The following is a 24,776-nucleotide window of genomic DNA, read 5'->3' as shown; positions in this document are numbered from 1 at the left end:
GTAAATTACACTTGAAAGAAATCCACGTATTAAGACTATTTACTTTTACCTCTAATGTTATTACATGGATAAACACATAAAGTACATCACCCTCTGTAGCCTTCTTGCTGGCTATATGTTGAAGTAACTGTTCAACTTAATTGACTACCACTTTTAATAGGTCTCTGATGAGACTATACTGTTAAACAGTAGCCTTTCTACAGAATGCATGATGTAGAAAGGCTACTACGGATGTGCTGAATTCCTACTATAATCTTAAGGTTTGTTCATTGGCACTAAAGATCACAGTTTATGTATTAAACCAGCATTTATTTTCTTCTTTGGTATCAGCTGTAAGCAGCAAGTTTCTAAGGTCTGTCAATTCCTTGCTGAATTGGCTGAGTTAGCTCTTAGAGTTAGCTGTTCAGCTGCTTCATCTTTTGATTGAAACGATGCACAAGAGAAATTCTTTATTTGGCTTCACTCAGGTTGCACCTTAAGTTGATGGCTGTCCATGCCTTTAAACTGTTTCACACTGAACATATGTCTTTGAGGATGTGAGAGCAAATGGGAACACAGACAGGTTAAATGTCCTCGAAAGACACTGCGTCAGATCTCTTGCTACGGATTGTTTGGTTTTTTTATGCTGCTTTTTAATCTGTTGTTAGCTGGCCAACAAGGAATCTGATCAAGTGCATGGTGAGAAAACCACCTTCAAACAACTGAAGTTTATTTGATGATTGTGTCTCTAACTGTTTGGTGTCGATGAGAACAGAATGGATCCCCTCCCTTTTGAGGTGGGAGGAAGAGATGAGGAGGGGCAGGAAACTCAGGGGGAGGAGTTTCTGTGCCCACAGAGTGAGGAAGATGTGGAAGATGATGAGGAGCAGGAGGGCTGGGACTGTGTGGGACTCATCTTCCCCTGAGTCTGACAGTTGCTGTGTTTCCCATGGTGCCCCGTCATCGCTGCTATGGCTGACTGCCGAGCAAAAAGGATACCTGAGGAACAAACATCAGTCTTTGTTAGCCTGAAACTCAAACACTGTCCTGGTATCAGTTCTTAAATGACCATTCCAGGCTTTTTTATATATTTTAGTCTGTTCACTACAAATGGCATCACACTACTACCCTCCAATGCCTTTTTCACACCTTCCAAGCATCTTGTTTTTTATTAGTCTAGGTAGTCTAGGTAGAAACCTTTGCTTTAAAATAATTTGTTCCTCCGTTGAACATACAACTGTGGTTACTCTTGACAACCACTGATTCTAATCAATACAGCTCTCTATATCAGAGGTCTTTTTTGTTCCACACACAAATAACTGTGAGCCAACTGATGTCGACTGAGCTATGACAACTCCAAATGAGAGTTACATATGTAACTACCTTTACATGAATTCTGGATTACCTCAAGAGACTGTATGTAATCCCTGGAGTTTTTTATCATCTTGACTATAGAAATATTGGATTCATTCTAGAAAAAGACAAATAACTATCTGATACCAGAATCACATTAAAGTAATATGACATGACTGCATGGAACTATAAAGAAGTCAAAGAAGTAGTTTTAGGATTGCTTTTTAAAGTCACTATGTGTAAGGTTAGAAAATTTCCTAGTTTGTGGACTTCCAGTGATAACATTAAAAAAGATATTGGTGCAAGCAGTTGATATCACCTTTCTCTCATTGCATGATTCTGACTCTGGAACACAAATGAATAGGCCAAAATAAAAACACTTCTAAAGCTTCCACACACAAAAAACTATGCTAAAATAATAATTAATAATAAAATAAAATCCTGCAATTTAAAAGATTCAAGAATTCTAAACATGTGGCCTAAATGTTATAGTATCAATACTTATATTTGTAACCACAGTTTATTTAAACAGGCTGTTCACCTGCATGTATGTTCAGTGGGCAAATATAATGTAGAATTTAGTGAGGGAAGCATTATTACAAAATACATTTAATATTATACAGTTATTGTACAGTAATACTGAAGACATAAAAGCTATAAAATAACACATATGGAATTATGTGGTAAGCAAAAAAAGTGTAAACAAATATGGTTTATATTTTAGATTCTTCAAAGTGGCCACATTTTATTTTGATAATAGCTTTGCATACAGTTGGCTTTATCTTGACCAGGGAGGTAGTCACCTGGAATACTTTTCCAACAGCCTTGAAGGAGTTCCCAACTACCCTGAGCACTTGTTAGCTGCCTTTGCTTTACTCTGCAGGCCAGCTCATCCCAAACCATTTCAGTAGGGTTTAGGTCATTGTGGAGCACTGGTCATCTGATGCAGCACTTCATCACTCTCCTTTCAAGTAGCCATAACATGGCCTTTAGGTATGTTTGGGGTCATTGTCTTGTTAAAAGACACACACAGCACACACAGCACAACCTTATGGGATACCATGTTGCTGCTATTTCTCCAACTGACTGACCTCCATTTCTTAAAGCACTGATGAAGTGATGTTTCTCTTTACTTAGCTGAGCAGTTCTTGCCATAATGTGGACTACTAAATTAGCTGAATAGGGCTATTTACTGTATATCAAGACTATATAACACAACTGAAGGTCTGTAATACATGAAGAGGGCAAGATTTCCACTAATTCCACTAATTAACTGTTCAAGAGGCACACCTGTTGACGGAAATCCAGGTGAATACCTCATAAAGCTTGCTATGATAACGTCAACAGTGTGCAAAGCTGTCATCAAGGAAGGATCTAAAATAATAAACATACTGTATACTGTTTTGTATAACACTTTTTTGTATACTTCACAATTCCACATGTGCTCTTTCATAGTCTTGATGTCTTCAGTGTTAATCTACATTGTAGAAAATCATTGCAATCTGCAATTTCAATAAACCCATAAATAAAGTCTATCTATCTATCTATCTATCTATCTATCTATCTATCTATCTATCTATCTATCTATCTATCTATCTATCTATCTAAAGTAGTGGATAAGAAGGTGTGTCCAAACTTGTACTGTCTTCTCTTATCTATTCCATATGTGTTCATCCTGGAAGAGAGACTGAAATGGCTTTCGAGACTAGACATGACTATGTTGGCTTTGTATGAGTTATGTAACAGGTGATCAAAGAGAGTGAATAATTCTGACAAAAAGACAAAAAAATAAATAATTAAAAACAGTAACTGACATGTAGACCTTTTAATTTAAGACACTATGCCTTTTCCGTACCTCCTGGGCTTCCTTAGTTCCTCCCTTCTACCCCTCGCAGTGCTGTTTTGCAGTGCTGAGTGTAAGTTGTGTGATTAAATGCTGCTGTGATTGTATTATTTTCTTTGGAAATTTAGCTATTTATGTTAATAATCTTTGGTGCATATCTTTTGCTGTTGCATACTATTATGCTACCAACCTGTTTTGTGTTGTTCTGACCGTTAATAGAAGATTTAAAGACATTTTTAGTTTAACTTTTTTGGCGCGATTTGTACGGCAGCAGTCTGACCTGTGTCATGTAACCTATGCAACATAGCTTGCATTGCTAGTGTAAATACTACGCATGTTTGCATGTTTAGGAGCAGAAGTGCAGAATGGAAATGGACCAGAAGGCAATTAATGTATTTTAATGTCTTCTGCAGGTATGTGTTTTATTCTAAATTTTAAATTTTGTTTCTGTTTAGTCACTCCATCCCCTTGCGACTGTGTTACTGTAGCCAACAGGTGGTGCTGTTTTTCTTCTGTATGGGTTTTTTCATCCATTGTTTGGACAAGATTTGTTGTTAAAATTTACTGTATGTAAAATGTTTTCCTGTGAAAAATGAATAGCTCTTGATAGGTTATTGGTAAAATGAGTTAAATGCATATTGTAATGTGAAATAATTTAATGTATATGTATTTTGAGGAAAGAAAGTGGAATCAGACAGTGCGTTTTGCATTGCTGAGGAGCAAAAGTGCAGAATGGAAATGGACCAGAAGGTGTTTAATGTATTTCAATTTCTTCTGCAGAGCAAATAAATGCTAGGGAACAGTTCGCTGAGTCCTTCTTCATGCCCCAACGACACACCGCTTACATCAGTTTGTGGAAGGATGAGCTTGAGCAAGTCAAAACTCTGGCTATTTAACACTGGTGCTCAGAGAGAGAGCTCAGATATGATGTAACAGCCACCAGACTTATAACCTGACGTGAATGGTCTATGTTAAAGCAGAGAGGCAGTAATTACCTCAAGACACAAGCTACCGCCACACAGACACACACACCCAGACACCCACACACTCTAGGCAGGCACATAAGACAATAAGCCTCATCGACCTCAAATCCACCAGCCCAATTCTGAGATATTTAACTTTTTAAACTCTATTGGACTACCACTTCATTACGATGGATTTTATAGCAAAGACATCAAATTGCGTAGAGGACTAAGCACCAGGGTGCTGCTATAACTTATTGAATTTCCTGCCTGCAATTACATCAGCAAACGCCCCCTCTATTTACCTGTGTAGACAACTCCATTTATTTCTATTGACATGTTGATGCTGCTAATGCCGTTGGTAGACAGGTTCAATGCGGTCTCTTGTCTATCATCTGTCAGGAGAGGAGGCAGAGAACGAGAGAGAGAAAAACTCAATATGAGCATTTAGAAAGGGAACAGAAGAAGCAAGAGGAGCGCCCTGGTGGAGTATTGGTGATAATTCAGTGAGTGACAGGATAAGGAGAGCTTTATTAAAGAGTTCTGGGGAGAATGAACTGTCAAAAGATGTTACAGCCATTTGTACGTGTCAGTTATGGATGAATCCTGTAGCAGCACACAGAAAAATTGGCTGAATAAATGTGACTGGCTCTTAAATAACAGTGATGTCTTAAGAAAATGTTACACACACAGACTAACCTCAGTGAGCTGGTATGATATTAAATCATCTGTAAACACAAATTTATCCGTCTAAGTGCATGGGGTGGAGACAAATAATATTGTTTGGATGTAATCTTTAAATGACAGTGTTTATGTGTGAGGACCAGAGCCAGACCACCAGTGTGGGAATTAACCTGAGAAAGATTCTCACTCATTTTTCCATCATATATCAAGTGCAAAGCCTACTATTATGGCTAATATGAGAGAGGCAGTGATGCAGACAGAAATGATATCCCACTTGTGCAGATAGGTCCCTTATTCTTCGTTTAGCCTCTATCATTATGTCACATGTGACTTATGGCTTGTCATGAGATGTGTTGGCTGCAGCCAAAGCCCAGCAATACAGGTATTTTTACTCATAACAAGCAGATTTTTTGCCTGTGGTCAAGAAGAAGTATTTCTTCGTAACATTTGTGGAGCTGAGTGTCAAATTGCATATTATATCAAAAGTCAAAGTCAAAGTCAGCTTTATTGTCAATTCTGCAGCACAGACAAACAGAGAATTGAAATTACGTTACTTCTTTTATATGATGAACTATGTGCACATTAGTGGTTCAGGCATTTCACTGCTGGATCTTAGACAGCCTCCCTGGCAGCTAACAAAGTCAACATGACTTATATCACCCAATTTCCAAATTACACATCAAAATTAGGCTTACATTTGTTAAGTGTTTCAACAAATATTGAATGAGTCAATGTCTATGTTTCATTGTAAGACCTAACTGTTATGTTCGATTCACATCCACATGTAATCTATTCCAGTAAGAGGATAATTTGATGAGAAAAGGCCAGCATTTTTTCTAGATTTTAACTAGTCTCAGAATGACTAAAACCGGCAATGTGTTGAGTCTGTCTCTCAAACCTTTCTTGCTTTCCCTACCCTGTCTGTAGCACTCAGCCTTAAGCCCAATAGTTCCTACTGAAGACATAAATCTTAAAAAAAAGAACCCTCACAAATTTATAGTTTCATTTTTTTAAAAAGTCGAGTAATTTCCTGAAACAGTTGGCACTCTTAAACATTCCTCAGTTGTTGAGACAATTTTCAGCGGCGTATTAATCCACATGTGGCATGCTAATGGCTATTTGGGACCGCAGGACAGTAAAAAGCAACTACAATGTGTTTATGTGTTGATGACAGTGAAAGAACATGTCACCCAGTGTAACAGTGTGGTTCATTAATGTGTCTTTAATAGTTTTTGGAAAACAATGAAGCTCTATGGCAGAGAGGAATCATATCAGGCCTTCATACACAGACAATACTTGTTACTGGGATACTCACTGTTGGTTTGAGTCTTTTCAGGAGATTTGTTCATAATAATAATAAAAGAGCTGCACAATAAATACCATTGAGGACACAGAGGTCATGTCCATTTTGTTTCAGTGAATTGGAGGATTTTTATTCTACAATTTAACAAAATTGCACTTAGGTTTCAAATTGATTAAACAAGAAACTTTAGAGACTTTAAATTTTTCCAAAAAAAAAAAAAAAAATGTAACTCATGACCTCTGTACTTCTAAAATCTTGGCTACACCTCTGGACACCACTAAATTATTGCATCTTATAAAGCCCCAGAGAACTCAGAGAGAACATATAAACTCCACACAAATCAGTGTACTCAAACCTCCTGTGAGTGTCAAGTGTCTCACCTCTGTTGTTGAGTTTGATGTTGAGGGGCAGCTGGGTGGCCATTGCCAGTAGGTTCTGGTGCAAGGCATGCTGCATGATTATCTGCTGCTCCTCTGCCACGTACATCATCTTTTTCTCTGGTGGTTCACCACACTCCAGCTTCTCTCTAAGCTGTTCCAGGGCTGCTGCCTGAACCGCCACTGCTGCCTGAGCTGCCGCTGCTTGGGCAGCCACAGCTGCAGTGCGATGGCCACCGGGTGAGATAGGGAGGGCCATTCGGCTAGGAAGGCAACTGGCCATCATGGGCTCCTCTGTAGAGAAAAAGACTATTAAGAAGGTGATGTCTCTCTCCAAACACACATATGTATCCTAGACAAAAGTCATGTAAATGGGCTGTATGAGACAGCTCCTGTCACCAATCCATAAATTAGCCTAATACAGTAGATAATACTCTGTGCTGTCAACTTTCACTTCTTACATTTTGTCGTTGCTCGCATTGTTGCTGTATAAAGATACTGTGCTACAAAAAATAAGGTGACATGCATTATGAAAGAGATATATGTTTACAATATTCACAGGGAATATATTAGTCCTGTGAATAATTGCAATCTACTGTGTATCTCTTTCATAATGCATGTCATTTTTTTTTCTTTTTTGCTCCAGTATGTTTTTCCCTGTATTCTCCTGTAGTATTTTTGGTTCTGTTTTTTTAAGGCTAGCACTATTACTGGTACCTGGAGTAGCATTTTGTATGGATGCCATCTTTAAATGACAAATGGACTGTATTTTTATCATGCTTTTCTAGTCTTACGACCACTCAAAGCACTTTTACAACACAAGCCTGCATTCACCCATTCAGACAATGGTAGTTGGCCACCTGCTCCATTCAAGCATTAACACACTCACACACCAATGTACAGCATCAGAGGTTCAGTATCTTCGGTTCAGTAAATCTGTATCTCATCTATAATACGACAACTGACAACTCTTGCTGATATCTTTTCTGTGTATTGTGGATGAAATCTTCTACACTGTATGGGGTTTAATATCAGCAAAATTATCTGTAAACTGAATTCAGAAACTGTTTATGCATAATGCCAATCTAGAAATTTAAATACCTGACAAATTAAAGTGTTTATCATCTTGTGGATGCAAAAATCATATACACATGCAATTGTCACAAAACAGTACGGCTCATTGATTTTCACCACTACGTACAACGGTCTTATACACCCAGACATAATTTTCAGAGAGCTGCCAGAGTATAAACGGTAAGACAAATTTCTAATGGTTGACAAATTTAAATTGGGTCAAAGGGTCCTTTTGTATATCTTACAACATGAACCTCAGTCTGGAGAGAGTTCCAGCCCTGTGCATCCCAGGGAGCCCAACCAGTCTTTAACTTCCCACCTGATGAATACCCTTGAGAGGATCATAATGAAACACCTCGGTCACCTGGTAAACAGCGAGCTGGACCCCCTACAGTTCGCATACCGACCAGGCATTGGTGTGGAAGACGCAATCATCTACCTGCTGCACAGATCTCTTTCCCACCTGGACAGCACATGTTTTTTGACTTCTCCAGTGCTTTCAACACAATCCAACCATCACTGCTGAGGGGGAAGCTGAAAGAAGCTAGTTAGTAAGTAGCTCTGATGTGAAAAGTGTCATTAGACACATTAGATTGCTCTAGGTGATTTGACATTAATTCAGATCATAGATTCAGCCAATGTGGGCCCCATATCTGCTGGTTAACACGGTTAAAATATGGTTGAGCATAGGCCCATGTGTAGATTTCAATAGTACTTCTGTAAATCTCCTGTATTTTTAATGTTTCTAGGAAAGAAAAAGGTTAACTGTAACACTTGTCGGAGGTATAACCGCTTCTTTGATGCTTAATATATTCCCCTCCATTACAGCAGCTGCCAACATTAGCTGTAACATCTGGGTGCTGATCTGGCCTGCCTACAGTCCTGACTTTTTTCCATTGAAAAATAAAGGAGATCCCAAACTGCTGAGCAGCTGTAATCATACACCAAGCAGGGATGGGAAAAAACTACACTTTCAAAATTACAGCAATTGGTCTCCTCAGTTCCTAAACAAGTATGAGTGTTGTTAAAGAAGATGTGATGCAACAGAGTGGTAAACATGACCCGGGCCAAACGTTTTTAAAACGTGTTGCTGGCATCAAATTCTAAAAGAGGATATCGTTTTCTAAAACAATAAAATTTCTCATGGTCTATATTGTCTTTGTGCTATTTTTAAATATGGGTTTCAGTGTTTTACACCTCATCACATTCTGTTTCTATTTATATTTTACAGAATGTCCCAGCTTTTTTGGAAATATAGGGTTATATATCACTGATCAAAGCCGTGCTTTTTGTAAAATATGCCACATGGATTTAAGTGCAGCCCCTCATGGCCCAATTGTTGAAAAATGCGTGCTAAAGTGCCCCCTGGGAGCCAAAACTCGCGTTAAAGTGCCCTCTTGGGAGCCAAAACGCGCGCTAAAGTCCCCTCTTGGAAGGCAAAACGCATGCTAAAGTGCCCCCTGGGAGCCAAAACGCGTGCTGAAGTGCCCTCTTGGAAGCCAAAACGCGTGCTAAAGTGCCCCCTGGGAGCCAAAACGCGTGCTGAAGTGCCCCCTGGGAGCCAAAACGTGCGCTAAAGTGCCCTCTTGGGAGCCAAAACGCGTGCTAAAGTGCCCTCTTGGACCCCAAAACACGCGCTAAAGTGCCCTCTTGGACACCAAAACGCGTGCTAAAGTGCCCTCTTGGAAGCCAAAACGCGTGCTAAAGTGCTCTCTTGGACACCAAAACATGTGCTAAAGTGCCCTCTTGGAAGCCAAAATCATCACTACCATTAGACATCAGATGCCTTGCCAAAGGGCAGCAGTTCCAGCCATTGCAGAGGTTATAGATATAGGTGTATGGCTTTGCTAGAATTTCAATAGAGGAAGCTGCTTTACTTAATTAGTAATTCACGAATATATTTAATTTCTGGGGATAAAAGTCTTAAAAACTGTTGATGCTGTTACAATGAATTCAAATTAAAGAACCAATTCATCTTAATTAATTCTTATCCTCTAGTGTGGGCTAAGATTTAGGACACATAGGTCACTTTGAGGACTCTGAATTATAAGGGCCCACATTAACTATTTGTCCATTGATAATCTAAGAGTCAACTCAATAACAGGCACAGAAAAATGCTCCACGCATGACTACATTGACATTCCTCCTATTCGTTTTCATAATCACTGTTTTATTTTTTACAATGCGTGGATGTTCAAAGCATTTCACTTTCGAACAGGTATCTGATTCTGACCACCCAATTGTAGTCACATACTAAATGTAAGAACTAACATTACTGAGCCTACTGCTTGCTGCTCTGATATTTTAAAACAAATGGTTGCCTTGTGGTGATTTTTGAATTCACTGTGTGTAGCCTTGCCTAAATGTAAGGGGTATACGGAGAGTGGTAAGGTTGGTGGGATGGCCACAAATCCCACAAATATGACTGATATGATGATATGATATGATGTCTGAGATGTATGTGCAGCTCAGGAAAACCTTGACAATCCTTCTATAACAAGAGACCCTTGCAGGTAAATAAAATTTGGTAACATCAAGTAACAACTAAGGGGTAACACTATTGCTAAAATTTCCATTGGTATGTTAAATACATATTTCCTCAGCTAAAAAACTCAAATGCAGTGGACATGTGAAAAACTAGTTTGAAAAAATTAAGTTCCAACTTATTTTTTTCATGTGTAAAGACTAATAAAAACACTTGACTGTGGCTGTCATAGTTCATGCATGAAAGGGCTAATATAGGCTCATAAAAAAATAAAAAAATATATAATTTTGTAAGAAAGTGAAAATATTAAACAGTAATAGGGTTATTAGGCCTAAATTAATTACATTTTTTATTGATCCCCCCCCCCCAGTCTGCTTACAAAAAATCTGGCCCTTGGACAAATACAAATACAGTGTAGCTGGAGATTATTCATGGCGATCCTGTCCCAACACAAATGTGTTTTTAATGTGGCTTATTTCCCTATGGCATCATTGTCATGGTGACAGTAAGGCCAGGATCAGACTTCACAATTTGTTTGTCTTTGACAATGCTCACAGTGTCAGATCTAACTAGTCAGATCTAACTAGTTCAAAGTCTTAAGTGATGATTGATAGGCGAATGCTTCCATGAATAAATACAAAGAATACAATGATAAACATGTGACTGAATAACTGATGTAATTGTAATTTCAACTTCTTTGTGAGACACACAACCTCCCACCGTCTCATCAAAATGTCAAACTCTTTCATTGTAATTGTTAATTCAATTCCTTTGCATCTCAACTACATGAGACACACAACTTACCCTCTGTCTCTTCATTAATATTCAAATCCTTTTGTCAACCACTGGAGACTTCCAACTTCCCTTTTGCTCCTTCAGCAATATCCAAATTGTATTGTATTTTAAACTGTGATTTCTAGATGGTTTAACTTGCACCTCAGGGGGTCGGTACCAAAAACCGCAAGAGAGAAAAGTACGAATACACACCTTTGGGTAAGGGGCCGACCCTGCAGCAAACAAAGGATGGAAAACACACCCCAGGGGTTGGTTTCTCCGCAAGTATAAAATGTGCAGTTTTACCCATGCTCAGAGTCTGCTGACCGCTCACATGTTGATTGACCTTTTCTTTGCAAAGAAAATAAAAACTTGTCGGCCGGCTGAAGTCTCTATTTCATTCTTCACCAGCAGAAGCAGAAAATTCCACCACACTGAAGTCATGAATGCAGCAACATACCAAATTTGTGAATGAGGACCGTCAGACCAGATCAATCATGATATTTCTACAAATTGGTGGAAAAACAAAAGAACAAGTGTTAAAATCAGTGAAGTGTTAAAAAACATTGTGAAACAGTGAAATAAGAGATTTCACCCAAATAAACCGATAAATTAAGAGGGATCCGAAGCGAACAGAAATTAAATCCTAATATTTGATCTAATAATTCTTAAGAATTTCTGTTAAACACTAGCATCGACCCAATATCACAGAAAAGTATCTGTTTCACCTGTTATTTGATGGCAGGGAAAAGGTTGTATTGGAGGGGAAGAGGAGAGGTAAAGGCCACACAAAAATGTGTGGCCTATTTTTAGTATTTTCAGGATTGGCTGGTTGCTATCTCTCTTCTCATCTCTTTCTCATCTGGAGCTTTCAGGAACTCTCAGGTATTTTCAGGCACTCCTGATCCCACGTCGCAACTCTGGCTTGAGTCAGCTGCTAACATCTTCAGGAGACACCATTGCTACTTTGACATAATCTCTCACAGTTTGGACTTTTACAACTTTTGGTCAAATTGTTGAGTTTCATAGACAGTGGTTTAACTCTCAGCAAAACCTGAGAACCAGCTATAATTATTTAGCAGCAGACTGCTAAATGTGACTATTGTTGTATTGATAGTACCTGTCAACATTGGGAATTGAAAATAAAGGGAAATTTTCTGGTGTCCAGTGACATATGTCCACATACCCCTCACTGTAAAAAATAAAAAGTTGAGAAAACGTAAAATATCAAGGCAACGTGATGCAAGAGATGTTTGAGTTTTCTCAACTTTTGCCAACTGTTGTTGACTTAACTAAGGTTTACAAGAGTTCTGACAAGAGTTCTGCCAACTTGGATCTTCTTGTTCACCTAATTAGGATAATCCTGGAAGGCTAACAAAGTAATTTTGGTTTCAATGCCATGTATTTCTGCCTTCACCAAATGCAGATAATCTTGTTGAATAATCATATAATTCTTACTCCAGTGAGTTGAAAATTCACCTATATATATAAAGGAAAATGTATGTTGCCTGGACTGAATTTATATAACCCTTTAATAGTCTGACTTCCACTCAAAGCACTTTCACAACACAAGCTCGCATTCACCCAGTCACACATTGGTAGCTAGGCCACCTGCTCATTACAAGCAGTAACACACTTACACACCGATGTACAGCATCGAGAGCAATTTGGAGTTCAGTATCTTGCCCAGGGATACTTCTACATGTAGCTGCTGAGGCCAGGGCTTGAACCACCAACCTTCTAATAAGTGTACGACCTGAGCCACAGTCGCCCCAAATTGTCTTATTGTCTTATTTTACCTTTCTTGATGACAGGCACCTCAGAGATGTGGCCACTGTTGTGAGTGGGCACAGACAGGTGAGACATCTGTATCTTTGGTGAAGACAGGAGGGTGGGTGTGCCCACAGGAGAGTAATTAAAGATAGTGGAGCCATAGCTCTGCCGACGGCCTTCCCGACGGTTGCTGTCGATAGCTGCCTGAAGCTCACCAGGGGAGCTCAGTCCCCGCTTTTCACATTCATATGGGTAGAGATATTTCATATACCTAAAGGGAAGAAGAAGAATTCAATAATTTATTCTCCTTTTTCTCATTGTATCACATGTTCTCAATCAATTAGATGATTTTTTTCAGGGTGGGAGTGGGATTGAAAAAACAGTGAAATTATGACCACTCAAGCTACAGAACTTTACTATTAAATAATGTCAAGTGTGAAATTAATCAACCTTAAACTAAACTCTATTATAACTCATTTGAAAGCCTTGTTCTTAGTCTTTTACACCAAGCCTGGAAAAAAACTGCAGCCAACATTATTTATTATAGTGTACCACGTTCCTGGTCCTTATTCTGAATTTAAATCTGAATTCTCTGTTTTTATCAGGTTTAGTCCTTAAAAAAAACAAACAACACAACAAAGTAAATATTGTAGGTGATTTTGATGTTCATATGGATGTTGATAATGATAGCCTTAGTACTGCGTTTATCTCATTATTAGACTCAGTTTGCTTCCATCAGAGTGTACATGGACCAACTCACTGTTTTAACAACACTCTTGACCTTGTTCTTACGTATGACATTGAAATTGAACACTTAATAGTCCCTTGACAGAAGCCTCTTTTATCAGACCATCATTAAATATCGTTTGAATCCCTATTACCAGACTTCCCACCATTAGGCAAAAACTAAATTTAAGGATGTGATCCCATTAGCATTTAATACAGAACCCTTGCTAACCTTAGTCCCTCTAAATTGATCATCTGGCTGATAGTGGTACAGGTTCATTATGTATGACACTTGACTCTAGTGCCCCTCTGAAAAAGGACATAATAAAACAGAGAAGGTTAGCTCCATGGTATTAATCCCCTGCCAGGGAAATTCGGGTTATACAGGCAGCAGGCAATAGTAGTAGGAATAACAGAATACAAATAAAGGTTGACGATATGTATGTACATTTTTCTGTTTGATTACTATTGTTAATTAGATTCTTGTTCCTTCGTTTTTAGGAGCGTATTTTGAGTTGTTAGTTTTTCTTATCTAGTTCTTTCAGTTGGTCAGTTTCGTTTTCATAGCCCTTTGTGTTTTACTCCTTTGGGAGCGTATTTGGTTGTCTAATTTTGTAGCTGTAGTGTTTTAGTCTAATCTTTTTGGTTTTTTTTTTGTTCCAAGTCTTTGTCTTAGTGATGCCATGTTTCTTGTGTGTGTGTAAGTTTCTAGTGCTGTCTTTGTCTCATCCCTGTTGTGTTTTGTGTTAGTGTTAGTGTGTGTGTGTGTGATTGTTCCGTTTTTCCCTGTGTTGCCTTTGTTGTATGTACAGTCCTTGTCCCTAGTGTGTTTAATCATCGTTTCCTTAGTTGTGGTTTTTCGTTGTGTTTAATAAATTTATTAATTTGAATCAAGCGTGTGTGTCTGCATCTGGGTTCAATCCCTCATAGTCCCCCTTAAAACCCCGACATCCCTGACAGTAGTAACCATTGATGTTTATCAGCCAGGTCCTGCTGAGCAGTGGTGTGATGATGATGTAGAAAGGACTCCGCTGATACAGCTTGAGTTGAAGAGAACTTTAATAACAAGCAGTATCAGATCAGATGCTGGCCATCTGAGAGAGTTTCAGGGTCAGATCAGAAAAACTCTGCCGTTATCATAAAGATAATACAATATATAGCATAATGGTTTGTCCTACTCCACCCATATTTTACCTAACTCACGAATACGGTCATGTTCTGTACATGGAACAGGAATGCATTCCTCCACCATCACCCATATGTCCACCTCTGTTGGGGATTTACATCTGAACAGTCCCCTAAGTATACATTTCCACATTAGGACTCCCTCTTGCTGGCCTGTCCTGTGTCATCTCACATACCATGACTGAGAGTGGCTTGCAGATTAAACATCAGTTTACCTCTTATCATGCTTAATCTAACATATGTGTGATATTCATCTGATCATTTACCGCACCATAAGCACACATTTGTGTAAAAACAGTCTGAATATGGACCCAGTGCTACATTAAACAATGCTGGAGTTGAACACTCTGACAGCTGTTAGTGTAAAGGACCTGCAGTAGTGTTCCTTCTTGCAGAGCGGGTGCAGCGGTCTGTCGCTGAAGGAGCTGCCGAAGGCCCCCACTGTGTCATTCAGGGGGTGAGAGGGGTTGTCAATGATTGATGTCAGCTTGGTTAACATCCTTCTCTCGCCTTCGTCCTCAATGTTGTCCAGAGGGCAGTTCAGGACAGAGCCAGCTCTCCTGACCAGTTGTTCAGTCTCTTTCTGTCCCTCTCAGAGCTTCCACAGCCCCAGCAGACCACTGCATTAAAGATTGCAGATGAAACCACAGAGTCATAAAAAGTTTTTAACAGTGTCCTCGTCTTCTCAGCAGATGGAGACAACTTTGGCCCTTCCTGTACAGGGCATCTGTGTTGGAGGACCAGTCTGTCACACCGGGGTGAGGTCTGTCTCGTCATGGGGTTTTTTGTCTTGTCATTTCCTGTTTTATTTTGAAGGTCTAACTCTCTTCTCGTTTCAGAGCACTTGCCCTTCCTCATGTGTCCCGTGTGTCCGTCCTGATTACCTATTGTCTCCACCTGTTCCTGATTACCCTCCACGTGTTAAATAGTCTGCATCTCCCTTGTCTTGTGCCAGTGTGTCTTTGTCCGTCAGCGAGTCACCCGAGCCTGTCTTCCCCGTTCGTCCTTGCCACAGCCACAGTCTTTGTTCAGTAAGCTCTTGTTTACTCCTCGTGAGTGTTTTTTGTTTGTAAGTTTGATATCTTAGTTTTCTGATTTATTTTCTTAGCTTTGTCCTCAGCCGAATTGTTTTCCTCTTTGTAGAGTGATTTTCTGTTGTTTCTGTTTTAGTATTTAACTTCTTGTTCCTCCGCTTTTTAGGAGAGTATTTCGATTTTATAGTTTTCCTTATCTAGCTTCGTTTTCCCTGTATTCATAGTCTAAAGCAGGCATCTCAAACCGGTTCCATAAAGGGCCGCGTGGCTGCAGGTTTTCATTCCAACCCAGGAGGAGCACATCAGGCCAACCAATCAACATCAAGGGATCACTTAGTTAACAGCTGAAGACTGAGATCAGCTGATTAATTGATTCCAGCCAGGTGTGTTCCTCCTTGGTTGGAATGAAAACTTGCAGCCACGCGGCCCTTTATGGAACCGGTTTGAGATGCCTGGTCTAAAGTGTTCTCCTCCTTCTGGAGTTATTTGTCATAGTGTTTTCTAGTTTAATCTTCATAGTGAGTATTTTCTGTTCTGTTATTTTCTTATTCTAGATAATCATAGTTATCGCCTTAGGCCTAGTGTAATTTTATAGCCCATTTGTTTGACACTCATTGAAGTGGTTGAATTTCAATAAAGATCTGTGTATTCAAATCTCTGCATCTGAGTCCCGGCCTGACACAGTCCAGTTTGTTGTTGAGGTGGACACCCAGGTGTGGGTAGGCACTCTCAATGTCCAAACCCTGAATGTTCATCGGTGTAGTCAGTGGAACTTTCCTGTGGAAGTCTATCACCATTTCCATAGTCTTGCCGGTGAAGTGGAAAGGAGAGAGAGCACTGTACCCCGTGGAGCCCTCATGCTGCAAACTACCACATCTGGTACACAGTCGCAAAGCCTCAATGACTGTGGTCTGTTGGTGAGGTAGTTGATGGTCCGTGCAGCCAGGTGGCTGTCAATTTCAGCTCCTTCCAGTTTACTGCTGAGCAGTGATGGCTGGATTGTGTTGAAAGCACTGGAGAAGTAAAAAAAAACATGACCTTCACAGTACTCCTAGTGTCCAGACTGAGGCTCATGTTGAAAATGAGCAGAACAGCCCCACAGAGCTTATCTGAGCAGTCTGGAGCTGAAGCCATTACAATACTTGTAAACTCACTATCTGATCCTTTAACTCCCACATAAAACAAATTTAGATAGATATACTTTATTTATCCCAAGCTGGGAAATTGCAGTGCAGCAGCAGCATCACACACAGTGAAATAAGTGAAAATAAGACTATAAAGAACAAACTATACATAATAAAATATAAAAATAGCGAGCAGTAAAAAGACTAAATACATAATAAAATAGCCAAATACTAAACAGTAGTAAAAGTATTGCACAAAAAAGAATATCAAATGCAAAATGAGTATCAAAATAAGAATATCAAAAGCAAATGGCAGTGAAAATAAAGTGTACCGTGACTGTAAGAACAAACTATATATAATAAAATATCGAAATAGCAAGCAGTAAAAAATTACATACATAATAATAAAATATCAAAAGCAAACAGTAGTGGTAAGAAGTATTGTATTATTATTATTAGATTTTTTTTTTTTTAGCTGTTATTGTACAGTGTAATGGCATGTGGCAGGAAAGATTTCCTGTATCTGTCCCTTCGACAGTGGAGCTGTAGCAGCCTGTGGGAGAAGGTGCTCCGCTGTCTGTCCACTGTGTGATGGAGAGGGTGCTGATCATTGTCCATGATGGATAACAGTTTAGTCAGCGTCCTCCTCTCCACCACAGTCTCAAAAGACTCAAGTCTGAGTCCAAGTACAGAGCCAGCCTTCTTGATGATTTTATCAAGTCTGTTGGTGTCGCTGGCTCTGATGCTGCTGCCCCAACATACAACAGCAAAGAAGATGACGCTGGCAACCACAGACTTGTAGAAGAAGGATCTCAGTTTCCTCAGGAAGTAGAGTCTGCTCATCCCCTTCTTGTACGCAGTCTCTGTGTTGGATTTCCAGTCCAGTCTGTTGTTGATCACTACTCCAAGGTATTTGTAGTCCTCCACCACCTCCCCTTTGATCCGTAGTGGCTGTGAAGGCGTCTTCTTCCTCCTGAAGTCGATCACCATCTCTCTGGTCTTGCTGATGTTCAGCCTCAGGTGTGATTGTGAATGTGATTCTTACATTGCCTCCTCCACCATCAAGATGCATATGGGCTCGCTGCAGCAGGTAAATGACAGTGTCATCGACTCCTAAATGGGGCTGATAGGCAAACTGCAGAGGGTCAAGGGATGTCGGGGCGTCTGAGAGGTGGCAGGAGGTGAGCTAAACCTGTTAAAAAACTGGTTAAACTGGTATGATCTGTCCAGGCTCCCTGATGTCTGTCTGTCCTTCCCCTTCATCCCTGTGATGTGCTTCATTCCTGTCCACACATCTCTCACACTGTTCTGTTGGAGTTTGGCTTCCAGCTTCCTCCTGTAGTCATCCTTACACTTCCTCAGCATGTCTCGGAGTCTGTGCTGCACTCTCCTCTGCTCCTCTCTGTCTCCAGACCTGAAAGCCCTCTTCTTCTCGTTCAGCAGTGCCTTCAGGTTGCTGGTGATCCAGGGCTTGTTGGAGAAGCAGCATACAGTCCGGGATGGCATGGTGGTGTCCTCACAGAATCTGATGTACTCTGTGATGCAGTCGGTCATGTTGTCAGTGTCCTCCCCATGTGGCTCACAGAGTACATTCCAGTCTGTCGACTCAAAGCAGTCCTGCAGTGCTTCAGTGGCATCATGTGTCCACCTCCTTACTGTCCTGGTGTGCTTGGGTTGTCTTTTCACTCGAGGGACATACCTTGGAGTCATCCTGACCAAGTTGTGGTCTGACCTGCCGGGGGGGGGGGGGGGGGGGGGGGGGGGGCAGTGGCGTCTTCTGCGTCAATGGCGTTGGCATCAAGAAGATCCAGGGTTTTATTTTCTCTGGTGGGGCAGTCGATGTACTGATGAAAGTTATTTAAGGTGTTGTTCAGTGAAGCATGATTAAAATCACCTGTAATAACCATGAATGAATCCGGGTGTTCAGTCAGTAGTTTAGTGGCGGTGGAGCTGATGACGTCACAGGCAACCACTGCATCAGCTGATGGGGGGATGTAAAGAGCGATAACAATGGTGGACGTGAACTCCCTCGGTAAATAATACGTGCGCATTCCCACAGCCAGCAGTTCAATGTCGGGGGTGCAGAGACGTTCCTTCATGCTACCATGTCCGGGGTTGCACCACCTCTCACTGACATAAAGAGCAAGTCCGCCACCCTTTTTCTTCAGACTTTTGGAAAAGTCTCTGTCTCCCCGTACCAAACTGTATCCTGGGACCTCAACGCTGCTGTCCGGGATGTGCGAGGGCAGCCATGTTTCACTGAAGCAAAATAAGCTACACTCATGGTATTCCCTCTGGGTCTTCACCAGTGCTGCCAGCTCGTCCGTTTTATTCCCCAAAGACCTCACGTCTCCTGCGGGACCACAGGTCTGTCTCCGGGCAGCAGCACGGGTCTACACAGCGCAATCAGCTGTTCACGCATGTCAACAATGCTCCCACCGCTGCCGTCGGTATAGTTCCCAGTTACAAAAAGTAGGCAAAGTAGAAGAAAAACACAGAGAAGGATAGCAAACTTAAGTCCAGCCATTGTCACAACTCTAACAAACAGGTTGTGATTGATCAGAAAAACAGAAAAAAAAGAACGAACGGACAAATAAACGAAACTTAAAAAACACGACGGGAGCTGCTGCTACAGGCTGCCACCTGGGACGGCGCCAAAAGCTAATTTCAAGGAATTTAAAATCCTTCTCCCTTTGCCTACAAAGCCCTAAATGGTCAGGCACCATCTTATCTTACAGAGCTCATAGTACCCTATTACCCCACTAGAACACTGGGGTTTACTTTGTAAAGTCTCCAAAAGCAGAATGAGAGCCAAAGCCTTTAGCTATCAAGCTCCTTTCTTGTGGAACCATGTTCGTGTCTTTGTCCGGGAGGCAGACACCCTCTCAACATGCACAAGCAAGCTTAAAACTTTCCTTTTAGTTAAATCTTACAGTTAGGGCTGGATCAGGCTTACTTTGAGACCAGCCCCTACAGTTTGTAGTGTAGGGATATTTCCATTCCAAAAAATCTTGGATCATGGAGGTGGTCTTTGCCGGTCATCCAGATATTGAAACTGGATTGGTATAGAGCATAAAAACAGATAAAAACGTGTGAACTGTGTGTAATGTTTTTCCATTATGAAACAGTTTGAACAGCATATTACTTTGAAAGGGAGAGGGACAGGAGGAGAGCTGATTGGCCAGACCCTTTGAGAACACACTTGTTGACAATCACAATATTGCCCTTATGGCCCCAAGCCCTGAACACTCATGACCGTAGTTTGTGTGACCTGGTAAATGCTTAAATACAAAAGGCTGCACAGGCCCAAAATGGTGTGAACAGGAATGGGACAACACTTTGTAACATATCATGTTTTCCTGTGGCTATGGATTATTTAATTTTGATTTTTTGATTTTTACTTTTCTTCATGGCCAAGAAACTGAAGGGACCGACTGCCTGATCAGAACTTCATGCTCTTGCCTTACAGAGTGGATTGTCAATTAATCAAGTTACAACAGTATGTCAAAATAGCACCACAAACTTAGATGTAAAAACATTTTTTCTTGTAGTAGTGCCTTACCTGTTTGTTTACTTTTTTAAACTCGTTTTAAACTCTTGGGGTTTCCCCTGTTAACCCTGTGTTTAATGGCACAACGGTAAGAACCATGGGGTAGTTCTCTCACAAAAGTGTGCATAGAGGGCTCCAAATGCAAGATAGCCCTTATTTTGGCAGTGGGACAACCCTAACACTTTGCGGAATTACTGGGAGTCAAAGTCTATTAGTCCATGAGTGTGGACAGTGGGATTGCTGCTGATGCTCCTCTGCTGCCCACTGCCAACAATCTATTTACTTTCAGAGCCTGTACCTTTAACACCTACAGTCGATATAAAAAGTCTACACAGCCCTGTTCTTTATTGTGACCTATAACCTGTTGTCATGACCCGTGCCATGCACGGCGGTTTTGTTTAGTTTTCCTCTCGATGTTTTGCCTTATTCAGTTTGTAAGTGTTCATTGTAGTGTTCTTTGTTCATGTTCGTTTCTCTGTTCTACTCTGTGTATTCATTATGTCTTCTAGTCATGCCATGTTTTATGTAAGAATTTTGTATTGTCTTAGTTCTCTACCCTTGCCCTGTCTTGTTGGTACTTTTGTTAAGTTTCCCATTGTGTCTTGTCTTTGCCTGGTTTTCGTTACTTCCTGTTTTATTTTGAAGGTTCATGTTATGTGTCCTTTTGTTACTTTACTTCCTGTGTTTTCCCTCCCGTGTGATTGTCTGATCGTTTCCACCTGTGCGTCATTAGTGTTTGCCCCTAGTGTATTTAAGTCCGTGTCTTCCCTTTGTCCTTGTCGGTTCGTTGTCTGAGAAACCTTAGCCAAAGTCATAGTCTGTGTTCTTGCTATAACCCATGCCATAGTCCCCTCGTGAGTGTTTGTTGTGTGGTTTCTTTGTCATGTCCGAGTCTGGTCTCACGTAAGTGTTTCTGTGCTGCGTTATCTTTGTTCACGTCCGTGTCGTGTTTCATGTGTACGTCTCCTTGGTTTGCTCTTGTCCTTTGTTTCAGTCCATGTAAGTGAGTTTACTTTGTTCATGTCCAGGTCTTGATTTATGTAGTGTTCCCCGCCCTCAGTATTGTCCTGTCGTGCGTGTTATTTGTTTGAACGTGCATAACTTAGTTTCTGTTTTCTTTTCATAGTTTTGTGGCTTGCCGATTTGTTTTCCTCGATAAAGAGAGATTTTGTGTTTGAGTACTTTTGTTATTAGATTCTTGTTTCATTCTGTTTTTAAGAGTGAACTTTGAGTTGATAGTTTTTCTTACCTAGTTCTGTTTGTTGCATATCATAGCTTTTGTGTTTTCCTCCTTCGGGAGCGTTTTCTGTTTATTTTATTTGTAGTTTATTCCTAGTCATGTCTATAGTCTCCCACAGTTTATGTAATTGAGTTTCTTGTCTTGTCGTAGTTCCGCCAGGTTTTGTGTTAGTGCTTTTTTCAGTTGCTCAGTGTTTCCCTGTGTAGCCTTGTGTGTCTAGCCCTTAGAGTTTGTGTTAGTTCCCTTAGGTGTGTCTTATTTGTGATTAATAAATTTGTTAATTTAAATCTAGTGCCTCCCTTGGTTTGTCTGTGTTCATGTCCTGATTGTGTAGCCCTAGTCTTGTCTCGTTGTGTTGCGTGTTATTGTTTATCCATAGTCTACGTCCCCTTTGTTTGTCTGCATTTGGGTTCAACCCTTAGTTCCCCTCTTAGTTTCCCTCCTAGTTTCCCCTTAAGTCCCCACCTTCCTGACACCTGTACAACGCAACTGAAATACAAAATGAAAACTTTCAGGGAGGTGAAGTAAAAATAAACAATTGAGATAATGAGGTTGCACAAGTGTGCACATCCTCTTATAACTGGGAATGTGACTGTGTTTAGATTGAAGCAATTACATTCAAACTCATGTTAAATTGAAGTCAGCACACACCTGTCACCATTTAAAGTGTCTCTGATTAACCCCAAACAAAGTTCAGCTGTTCTAGTAGGCTTTTTCAACGTGTGCAGCAAAATGTTGGAGATCTTCTACCAGTCTGTTGTTGCCAGCGCCATCTTCTTTGCTGTTGTATGTTGGGGCAGCAGCATCAGAGCCAGCGACACCAACAGACTTGATAAGATCATCAAGAAGGCTGGCTCTGTACTTGGACTCAGACTTGAGTCTTTTGAGACTGTGGTGGAGAGGAGGACGCTGAATAAACTGTTATCCATCATGGACAATGATCAGCACCCTCTCCATCACACAGTGGACAGACAGCGGAGCACCTTCTCCCACAGGCTGCTACAGCTCCGCTGTCGAAGGGACAGATACAGGAAATCTTTCCTGCCACATGCCATTACACTGTACAATAACAGCTGAAGATAATAATAATAATACAATACTTCTTACCACGACTGTTTGCTTTTGATATTTTATTATGTATATAATTTTTTACTGCTTGCTATTTTGATATTTTATTATATATAGTTCTTACAGTCACGGTACACTTTATTTTCACTGCCATTTGCTTTTGATATTCTTATTTTGATATTCATTTGCATTTGATATTCCTTTTGTGCAATACTTTTTACTACTGTTTAGTATTTGGCTATTTTATTATTTTGTTATGTATATAATCTTTTTACTGCTCGCTATTTTTATATTTTTATTATGTATAGTTTGTTCTTTATAGTTTTATTTTCACTTATTTCACTGTGTATAATGCTGCTGCTGCACTGCAATTTCCCAGCTTGGGATAAATAAAGTCTATCTATCTATCTATCTATCTATCTATCTTTTCCTGACATTTTTGGAGCCCATCTTCCAGCAGAAGCCATGGTCCGCAGAGAGCTTTCAAAGCATCAGAGGGAACTAATTGTTGTTCACAGACATCAGTCAAGTAAAGGGTACAAAAGAATTCCCAAGGAATTAAATATACCATGGAACACAGTGAAGAGAGTCATCATCAAGTGGAGAAAATATGGCACAACAGTGACATTACCAAGAACAGGATGTCCATCCAAAATTGATGAGAAGATGAGAAGAAAGCTGGTCAGGGAGGCTGCGAAGAGGCTGACAGCAACGTTGAAGGAGCTGCAGGAATTCCTGGCAAGTACTGGCTGTGTAGTACACGTGACAACAATCTCCCGTCTTCTTCATATGTCTGGGCTATGGGGTACGGTGGCAAGACGGAAGCCTTATCTTACGAAGAAAAACATCCAAGTCCGGCTTCATTTTGCAAAAACACATTTTAAATCTCCCGGACCCTGTGTGGGAAAATGTGTTATGGCCTGATAAAACCAAGGTTAAACTTTTTGGCCATAATTCCAAAAGGTACATTTGCCGTAAAAACAACACTGCTCATCACCAAAAGAACACCATACTGGCAGTGAAGCATGGAGGTGGCAGCATCATGCTTTGGGGTGGATCTGATGTCTTAGTCAGGGTGGAGGGAATTATGAACAGTTCCAAATACCAGTCAGTGTTGGCACAAAACCTTCGGGCTTCTGTTAGAAAGTTGAAGATTAAGAGGAACTTCGTCTTTCAGTGACACAAAGCACACATTCAAATCAACAAAAGAATGGCTTCGCGTTTTGGAATGGCCCAGCCAGAGTCCAGACCTCAATCTGATCGAACATCTATGGGGTGACCTGAAGACGGCTGTGCACAAAAGACTGAGTGCTGTAATAAAAGCCAAAGGTGCTGCAAGAAAGTATTAGTTTAAGGGTCATGTTTCTAGCAGATTTTCCCCACTCAGCGACACACCTGCTGAGAACCCAACTTTAGTGATTGGCAGCTCTATTTTGAGAAATGTTAAGTTAGTGGCACCAGCGACCATAGTCAAATGTATACTGGGGGCCAGAGCGGGTGACGTTGAATCAAATTTGAAACTGCTGGCTAAGTATAAGCGTAAATACAGTAATACTGATATGCCAATGTCGGACTCCGTAGTTTTCTCTGGACCCCTGCCAAATCTGACCAGTGATGACATGTGTAGCTGCATGTCATCATTCAATCACTGGCTGTCGAGGTGGTGTCCAGCAAACGTTGCGGGTTTCACTATTAATTGGCAGACTTCCTGGGGAAGACCTGGTCTGATTAGGAGAGATGGCATCCATCCCACCTTGGACGGAGAAGCTCTCATCTCTAGAAATTTGGCTGAATTTATTAGTCAACCAAACCCGTGAATATCCACAGTGGTGTCCACAAGGCAGAACTGCAGTCCTATATGCTTTTCTGCTCCTCCATTAGAGCAGTTACCCACCCAATACTCCATAGAGACTGTGTCTGCCCCCAAATTAAAAAATAAACAGGAGTTATATGTAAAAAAAATTAACACCACCACCGCAACAGTACAAGGTAGAAGAAATAAATGTGGACTCCTTAATATCAGATCTCTGTCCTCTAAAGCTGTATTAGTAATGAGATAATATCAGATCATAATATTGACTTATTTCGTCTGACTGAAACCTGGCTGTCTCATGATGAGTATGTTAGCCAAAATGAATTTACTCCTCCGAGTCATACTAATGCTCATGTTCCTTGAGGCAGTGGCAGAGGAGGTGGAGTTGCAGCCTTTTTTGACTTTAGCTAAGTAATCAACCCTAAACCA

At 40.6% G+C, this 24,776-nt stretch overlaps 1 protein-coding gene across 1 annotated transcript in view; it reads right to left on the bottom strand.

Moving 5' to 3' along the window:
- Positions 1-808: 808 nt before the first annotated feature.
- Positions 809-24,776, bottom strand: part of arid3c (AT rich interactive domain 3C (BRIGHT-like)) — an 87,729-nt gene continuing 63,761 nt past the window's right edge. The window contains exons 5-8 of the mRNA XM_041936354.1: positions 12,634-12,878; positions 6,505-6,810; positions 4,443-4,532; positions 809-978 (exon numbers count right to left, since the gene is read on the bottom strand). Coding sequence (XP_041792288.1) covers positions 809-978; positions 4,443-4,532; positions 6,505-6,810; positions 12,634-12,878 — 811 coding nt within the window. The remainder of the gene's footprint in view (positions 979-4,442; positions 4,533-6,504; positions 6,811-12,633; positions 12,879-24,776) is intronic.

This window comes from Chelmon rostratus, chromosome 5 (genome assembly GCF_017976325.1).
Source record: "Chelmon rostratus isolate fCheRos1 chromosome 5, fCheRos1.pri, whole genome shotgun sequence".
Lineage (NCBI taxonomy): Eukaryota > Metazoa > Chordata > Actinopteri > Chaetodontiformes > Chaetodontidae > Chelmon > Chelmon rostratus.
Note: the sequence above shows the minus strand (reverse complement) of the source record. Positions and strands in the feature narration are given on the sequence as shown.